This window comes from Mixophyes fleayi, chromosome 4, assembly GCF_038048845.1.
Source record: "Mixophyes fleayi isolate aMixFle1 chromosome 4, aMixFle1.hap1, whole genome shotgun sequence".
Lineage (NCBI taxonomy): Eukaryota > Metazoa > Chordata > Amphibia > Anura > Limnodynastidae > Mixophyes > Mixophyes fleayi.
The window spans coordinates 250,048,025-250,056,899 of record NC_134405.1 but is presented as its reverse complement, the minus strand read 5'-3'; the positions used below and the strand labels follow the sequence as shown (position 1 = coordinate 250,056,899).

The following is an 8,875-nucleotide window of genomic DNA, read 5'->3' as shown; positions in this document are numbered from 1 at the left end:
AATTTATTCCGTGCTTTAAATGGGTTGGGTACCTTAGCGCAAGGAACACGACGACAACAGTCTCCCCGACATGAAAAATCTGAAGCTGCGATTCACGACAGACTGGGAAGACCAAATGTATGAAAAACACACCTGCAATAATCCAGACAAATGAACATGCCGGCACCCGAAAATTACGTCAGTTTGAAGGCCAATACTATTATTCTTGCTCTTAAGGGAGTAAAGGGAGGCGCTGGCTGTATAATGTAGAAGGCTTGGTAGAAATCATTGAACAGCCGGCGCCTCCTTGCATTACCCCCTTAAGAGCAGGAAAAATAGTATCGGCCTTCAAACTGACGTAATTTTGGGGAGCCGGCATGTTCATTCGTCTGGATTGTTGCAGGTGTGTTTTCATACATTTGGTCTTACCAGTCTGTCGTGAATGACAGCTTCGGACTTTTCATGTTGAGGAAAGTGTTGTCGTTTTCGTTGTCGCGTTAAAGACTGCAACCGCTCTAAAGAAAGATGCAACGTTCAATCGCTCCGGTGGGACACCAGCCGAACTGTGTAAAGTTCTGTGTGCACAGTGATATTCTATAAACAAACATGCTCTGCATTTTAAAAGCTGCAAAGCTGTACAAGGTCACAGATTTTTAATTATCATGTTTCCCCCAATGAGTTGGTTTGCCATTGATTTAGAAAGGTTTTCAACAGGACCATGGATATTAAGCTTCCTGCAGTTATTTTAATTACCCTCATCAGCCTGTTCCCTGGTAATAACACAAACTAATAAAATAATTTGCCCTGGAGAAACGTGAGGTGCAGCTTCATACCAAGTGTGTCCTTTATAAGAATATCCAGTTTCTGTTCCATGCTTTCTGACCATTCTTCCCACGGGATTTGCATCCGAGTCATAATCTCCTGTTTGATTGAATTGATCACAAACAGCAAACTATCTGCAAAATTGTGAGAAAAATACATTTTTGCATGTGTATTATATCAATTGGCAATAAAAACATTTATCAAGATACCATGAATTTTGAGTTATAGAATGACCCCTTAAATATGTGAAAACACACCAGACTGTTTGCATGATTAGGTCCAAGCAGTTCAAAAAGTACACATAAAGAGGCTTTTTAACAATTACACAAATGCAAAAGAACACAAGTCCCTTGTGAAGGGTGATATAGCTTGGAATTCAAGAGTCTGGTAAAAGTAGACACTTTACAAATTAGACATACAAAACATATCCTAGTTTATAAAGTGTAAACATTTTGTCTTATACTTGGGCTTACTCTTCAATATAGATCAATGCTGTACAATTGCTAAACACACTGAGATATGCAAATGCAAAAATTTAACTTATTCATAGACACCTAGATATATTGCTTTACACATAAAGACACTAACACATGTACTAAGCAGAATCTCAGTATGGCACACTACAGTATAACCAAACTTACCATATTCTGTATTCAGACCCCACAACTTTACTTTGTTAGCTTCATACTGGGCCTTCTTCTTTAGCCGGCAAGCTCTGTTAGCAAAAAAAAAAAAATCCACATTACAGTGTCTGCTAGGAACATATTGTAGCCTCATCTCAAATGAACTTGAGGGACTTCAGAAAGAGCAGAGGAGAATGCTAAACACAATGAGGAACATTACAGCATATTGTACATTCTGGAAGTAAGATTACCAAAGATCAGGGAGACATCTGCTGGTACAGTGGCTAGCAAAGCATATAAACATGAATGATACACAAGGGAATTTCAGATACACTGATAAACACCAAGATCAATCTGACATTTATTAGAGTCACCAGACAGAAAGCTGATTAAATAAATTACCAGCACTAATAAGCAATAAGATATACACAAGTCTAAGAAATCCACAAATTACAAAAGACACTGGTTGAGAAACAGATCTTGTGAAGAGAGAATATATTAGGCAAGCACTGACAAAATGCTGACATATGGGGGTTCAATTCCTCGTAACATTGCGTCCTGCCCGTATTTATAGTTTATACGGTAAATATATCTGCTCATATCTGCTCATATTTGCTCGCACCTCTGTGAGGCGCGAGCAAAAATTAGGGATAAAGGAAAAAAAATTGTGTGAGGTGTCTCGTGGCCATTCCGAAGACAGCTTGCGCAAATTTTTTAGAATTCAATCTCCCTCAATACAATATAAAGATTCCAAAACACTATGAGGTAAATGTAAAGAAATAAAATTATTATCGTAGAAAAATGGTACTGTCACGAACACGCTCCCAGCTGCCGTGACTTTGGGATGTTTGCTATATGAGGTCACACACAATTTCAGCCCGCAGTCTCTCTCTACCTATCACACAGGTTATAGACCTACGGATTCGCCCCCAAACACAGCGCTCTCACACCCCAAGAAACTTCAGGTTCTGCCACCACCTATTGAGTACGGGCAATAGGACCCCAATATACTGTCCCACACTGGCACACAGGCTTCTAGTTCCACAAACTAGCAAGCCTCACACCAGCACACACAGGGTTAGCTCTTCACACCTCCAGACTGTTACACAAATGTAAATACAAGCACACACAGCTTGTTAATCAAATGTATCAACAAATCACACACTGGCATTCCAAGGGTTAACTTGGTCAAGCAATCTGTCTCTTCTAACAGGCTAATGGATTTGTTAGAGTAGCAAGAACGCAACTTATTAAATTATAGATTTAAAAATACAGGGCATTTAGATATAAAGAAAAATAATGAACAATTAATATATTGACATAACAAGCAAAACAGTTTAAAATAATAGAGATAAACGTACAGAGCATAACTTACTTATAATCTGTATGCCTGGGGCAGGCAGAAAAGATGGACAGTCCTTCAATTAGATTGATTCCCCAAGAAGCTGACCCTTTGTTCTTTCAGAACATAGGTTTTTAAGCGACAAGACATGGGATGGTCTTCACAGGGGCAGTGTTTAATGCTAATAGGGGGGCAGGGATGTCCCCTGGGTGTCACTAAACCTTGCTCACAAATATTCCCAAAGTCTGGCCCTGTGGGTAAATCCTCACAGATCCAAACCAGAGAAATAATTCCCCGTTCAATAAACCGGTCATAATCTCCCGCACATTTAAATAACAAACATGACGGAATTATGACAATGTGACATAGTTTTTCCAAAGATATGTGATTTTAACTGTTCACGGATACCCCCTGTACTTGTCATTCACAACCCTGGTGTGTTTTCTACTCCTCAATATGGAGTGACACCCAGATTTCCCAAAATATGAACTATGACAACATTTTCCTTTGAAGGTCATATTTCTATATACCTGTATAGGCTTTCACATGCTGCCTACCAGGATCTCCAGCTGTGATCAGCCCCACAAAGTCTATTCAAGTGTCTAAAGCGAACAGTGAGAGATCCTGGAAGCTGCTAAAGGTGGCATGGTTATCCTCTCACACTGGGATGTACAAAGCTGGCTTCAAATCTTACACTTTAACTTATCAATGGATTCATTTGATATAACCCATTTACACTGCAGTTATGAATTATCCCTTATAAATAACTGCAAGCTCTCTATGTTCACGACAGGTACAAAAACACAATAATATTCAAACATATACTACATAACTTTATTTCACTCAGATACACAGAATTAAGAGCTAAAATAATAAAAGTAAAAATCTAAAAAAAAAAACGAAAAAAACACATACAAGGGGCCTTCGGTTTATTGATTGATCCCATCCAGCTTAACAGAATATCTCCACATAATGATGCAACAAAACAAATTCCTCACATAGGAAACACATTCAGGCTCATTTAGTCACATATAAAAAGGTCATTTATACATTTAAGCACAAGCTATTTATTTTATATCTCAGACGAGCATTAGGGTTCAAAAGGCGTTTCTATAAGTGTTAAGAACTTGCAACTATTTTATGAACTTAAATGTTAAAAAATAAAGTTTAAATATATGCAGCGTTACAATGAGTGAAACACTGTGCCAACAATTCATTCTAGTAAAAGTGTCAGTCACTATTCATTAATGGAAAAGGTTTCTACCTGGAAGCCAACTTGTTCTTCTCTTTACGAGAGCGTGGCCTGGCAGTTACAGGAAGTTCAGATACAGGCGTCAGGTCACTGATTACTTTGTTCAGCTTACGCAGCTCCCCTCCAATCTGTAGAAGTTTCCTTGGGTTGGGTGTCAAGTCTTCCACATCTGTCCTGCGAGACTTCTTCACAGTATACTTGCCTGTCAAAACAACATTTAAGACACTTGGAGTCAGACAAGTGCAATTTCCAGGCTGTATTTACTATAGTTAGTAAATATGGTATAAAAGAATAAATATGAAACTTGGGAACTATAATGTTAAGAAAAACCTTTTTTTTTTTTTTTTTTTTTTTAAAAAAAAGAAAAAGTAATTAGATGCATGGAATAGGCTGCCAGTAAAATAGTGTAGAAATAAAGTCCCCAAAACATATTAATATATTCTTATGAATACTTACTAAAAGCCTATGAATGCATACAGGTCATTACTTGTGCTACAATTACTAGGATGCCACTAATTGTCAAAATAGTAAAATACTGATCACTATAGAAAATACTATAACTATATAGATTATTCATCTTGGCCAATGCTAAACAGGCCAATATCTTTCAGAAGCTATGCTGCTGAACTGAGAAAAAAAACTTAAAGTAGTAGCAGTAGTAGATAACTTCACAGAACACCCATGATTATGCACACAGTACATAAATCAGAAAAAAATATAAAATTATGTTTAATCCTTTTTTCTGAATCCATTTGGGGAAACTGGACCACAGGGTATAGAGCCTCCTTTAGAAGTTTGGTACTTTAAGATTCAAATATGATAATGCTCCTCCCTCTTCTATATCCCCATCATGCAGGGACCTCTGTTATTTTTCTAACCAATCCCCACAGGACACAAACAGAGAGAAACAATTTTACTCCTGAAAAAACAAAAAACAAAAAAAAACCTTTAGCTTTGCTAAACTTTTAATATGAGAAATAGAGCACAAATAAGTGGATTCTTGGATGGGGATGCCCACAGCATTGCTGTGCAAAGCACCCTCTGACTAAAAATTTGCAAAAGTAAGCACAGTGGACCACAGAAGCCCACGTCACACCTCAAGCAGGCGCACACTGATCTGGTACAATGTACCTTCACCTTGTAAAAGAACATGCCAAATCACAGAAGTGGTCGATCTCTCAATCATCTGTTCTGACGCAGGCATCATACAGGACCAGAAGATACTTTTCCTAAACTCTACTCTCCTTGTGACATAAATCTTCAATGCCCTAACATCCAATGGGTAAACAGATCACTCTTCCTCAAAAAAACTGATTTCAACCTAATGCCAAAATTACAATGACCGAATTCAAGTGAAACTTAGAAACCACCTTAAGCTGAAAAGAGGATTTCTTTCTGAGAACTAACCAATCTTCGTGAAAAGTCAGACAGGGAGAACAGTGCCCCCAACTCAGACACCATCCTGGACATGGCAATAACCAGGAGAAATATTGGTTTTCCAAGTGAGAAATTTCAGATCCACTGTATCAAGAGGTTCAAAGGGAACTAGTGGAGGACATTATGGTGGTCACAAATGCATCACGCCTTGGGGGAAAAAAAAAAAAAAAAAAGAGAGTCTTCCAGAAGATGGCGGCACTCTAAGCTGGGGTGCAAACAAGAGTGTAGAAAACTGAACTTTTAAGGAACTCCATTTTAATCTGTCATCCAAACCATCCTGCAAAAACAGGAAGCTCTCTCTTCTAATACCAAGAAGCCCTCAAGATCCTATGATAATTCTTGGTCGAAACAGACTTACTAAGCTCTGGGCATGGTACCCAGCATTGTATCAGAAAACCTCTTATATTTAAAGATCATGGCTTCAATTGCCACACTCTTAAAGCCAGACACACTGAACCCCGATGGTAAAATGGTCCACGAGTTAAGAGATCCTGTCTTTGGGGAAGCCACCATGACGGACCCAAAAACATCCTGAGAATGTCCGTGTACCACAAACGTCTTGACCAGCCTCATGTCACCAACAGCTCCCGAACCCCCTTCTTGTTTTACCGTTTTGAGAATGCACAGGTGCATAGCCACCGGAGGGAACAGATAAGTCAGGTGAAAATCCCATGAGACCATCATAGCGACAACAAAAAAAAAAAAAAGCCTATGGATCCCTTGTTCAACGACAATGTGATAATCTCAATATCTGGTTCTCACTTTATAGGATTGTCCTTGCTGGAGTAATTACACACTCGATATTGCTGGAACAATTTGTTTTGCTCAGTGTATGACCTTTGTTTTGTGTTCAAACAAGGTCACCAATTCAGAGTTACAGCAACTCTAACTGTAAACTTTCCAAGAGCTGCACTAACCACTTTTAGACAGCCATATTGACCCATGCCAAGGCTGAAATGGGCCACAGAGAAGCATCAGCTACTAAATAGATTATGGGCCACAGAGAAGCATCAGCTACTAAATAGATTTAAGAATGGTCTCAGTAAAATCCTTAAAAGCTGTGATATAGGAAGAGTGCTGGCCGTAGATAATCGTACTATAGGGACGCCCAGATCCCAAAGCGAGTGAGGCTGTTAGCCTCACAAGCTACACATAAGACTCTCCACTGGGCAACTTAGAATGACATTTTAAACATGTATAAAGAGTTACTGATGAACCACCACCAGTAAAATTTATCCCCTTTTATGACAGATAAGGGAGGAGAAAGATTGAACGAGAAAACACAATCTGGCAAAATAAACACTGCAAAGTAAACACAAAAGGCAAACAGTAAAAAAAAATAAAAAAAATAATATATAAACAATATAGGGAGCAGTAGACTGGGAGAGAGCCTTGCAAGTGATGGTCAGGAGTTTGAAAAGGATTCTGTAGGGGATGGGGAGCCAGTGTAGAGCAAGCCAGAGAGGGGAGACAGAGGAGGAGAGGCGAGAAAGGAAGATGAGTCTTGCAGCCGTATTGAGTATAGAGCGGAGGGGGCGAGATGGGAGTGGGGGAGGCCGGTAAGGAGGAGGTTGCAATAATCGAGGCGGGAGATGATGAGTGCGTGGATGATAGTTTTGGTGGCATCTTGAGAGAGAAAGGGCCGGATGCGGGCAATGTTGCATAGTTGGAAGCAACAGGCTTGTGCAAGGGATTGATTGTGGGGGGTTAAAAGAGAGAGAGAGGAGTCGAGGGTAACGCCCGGGCAGCGGAGTTGAGTGACAGAGGAGATGGTGGTGTTGTTAACAATGATAGCGAGGTCATGGTGGGAGGGGAGTCTAGGGGGAGGAAAGACAATGGAGCAAACACTCGCCCACCACCTTTGGAAGGACTGCTCCTTTCCGATCAATCTATGCCTATTGTGAGACTGCTGCTAATAGGCTGCCCCTCTGACCTCACCTCCCAAGCAGGCCTGGCTAACCTGTGGCTCTCCAGGTGTAACTACATGTTCCAGCATACCTTGCCAGCTATTGGCTGACTATCTACTGGCAAACATGCTGGTGCCTGTAGTTTTACAACACCTGAAGAGCCACCAGTTGGCCAGGCCTATTCTAGAGCCTGTACTTCGTAACTGTCCGAGGCCATTAAAGGCTGATTGCAGCTTAAATACAGCCTTTGCTTAAATACACCCCCCCCCCCCCCCCCTCAGGTTATCGGGGAAGGGGAATCACTTACCTAGCCGCTACCACGGTGAGTGGTTTAGTGTTGCTGGGGTGGCAGGGCCATTCCTTCACTGACTGAACTGGCAGTGAAGGGGTCCCTTGTCAGAAGGTTGCCAGTTAGGTTGTTGGATACAAAACAACGTATTGAGTAGAGATTAAAATTCTTAATTAAATTAACAAAACTGCGACTGTAAAACGACTGTGTTTCCTGCATGATGTGGATATAGACGAGGGAGGAGTCAAAACATATTGAGTATTTTAAAATGCCAAAGCCCTAAATGAGGCTCTATACCTTATGGTCCAGTGTCACAAAGTGGATGAAAGAGCAAAAAGAGCACAAAAACAAAGAGAAGCGACACAGAAAATGACATAACAGCTTATGGTACGATAGCACTATTCATAGATACAAAACAGGAAAATAAACACAGTTTGGATATTATTGAAGAGACATGATCAATGTTGTCCCTAAAGCAAAACTTTCACAGAACCAATTGTATTTACACACTTAACAATACCAGTTTGACTTCATATAGCCATTTATAGATTTTAGTTGTAGCAACTCATTACTTAATTATTTGTAGAATTTAATGCTAAGGTTACAGCTTTTCTTTGTTTTACAGGTTTTAATGTATCCCTTTTTGGACATCACTTACCGTTTACTGCTTTTAGGAATTCAATATGATCAAAACCCTAACCTAACACAACACAACCCAACACACTAAACCTATGCAAAGTGTTAATAACAAACATGCTAACTGCCAATAATGCAGTTCTCTGAGGTAAGGGAGCTAAAGCTGTAAAGGTATCTACCGTGGTGCAAGCCATTCTTCTGGTACATGTTGCTGGGCAGTGTGTCTCTATTCCACTCAGAGGGTTTCAGCATCCCTTCCTGTTGAGAAGGCATTAGCTGTTCACTATATTCCCAAAAGTATCGCCTTTTTCCTCTTTTCCTCATTGACACGGCAGTTATTCCTTTTAGGTCTTCCACTGAATCATTTTCATAACCTAAAGTGAATATTAAATGTCAGACATCAGTTTTCAATAAGTAAATGATCACTCAACGCACCTGCCAGCACATTCCACAATGCACATAAATAAAGCAATTTAAAAAATAAATAAAAGAATAAAATATGAGGTGTACTATCACACTCTGGGATATGGGTATCACAGTATGTTTTTAATCTATTAGCTTGGAAGACAATTTTTGGCCTACATTAAA

General features: G+C 39.8%; 1 protein-coding gene across 1 annotated transcript in view; it reads right to left on the bottom strand.

Annotated features, from left to right (window-relative positions):
* CREBRF (CREB3 regulatory factor) overlaps positions 1-8,875 on the bottom strand; it is a 41,768-nt gene that overhangs the window by 10,098 nt on the left and 22,795 nt on the right. Inside the window, exons 5-8 of the mRNA XM_075209633.1 lie at positions 8,467-8,661; positions 4,031-4,220; positions 1,443-1,516; positions 813-935 (exon numbers count right to left, since the gene is read on the bottom strand). Coding sequence (XP_075065734.1) covers positions 813-935; positions 1,443-1,516; positions 4,031-4,220; positions 8,467-8,661 — 582 coding nt within the window. The remainder of the gene's footprint in view (positions 1-812; positions 936-1,442; positions 1,517-4,030; positions 4,221-8,466; positions 8,662-8,875) is intronic.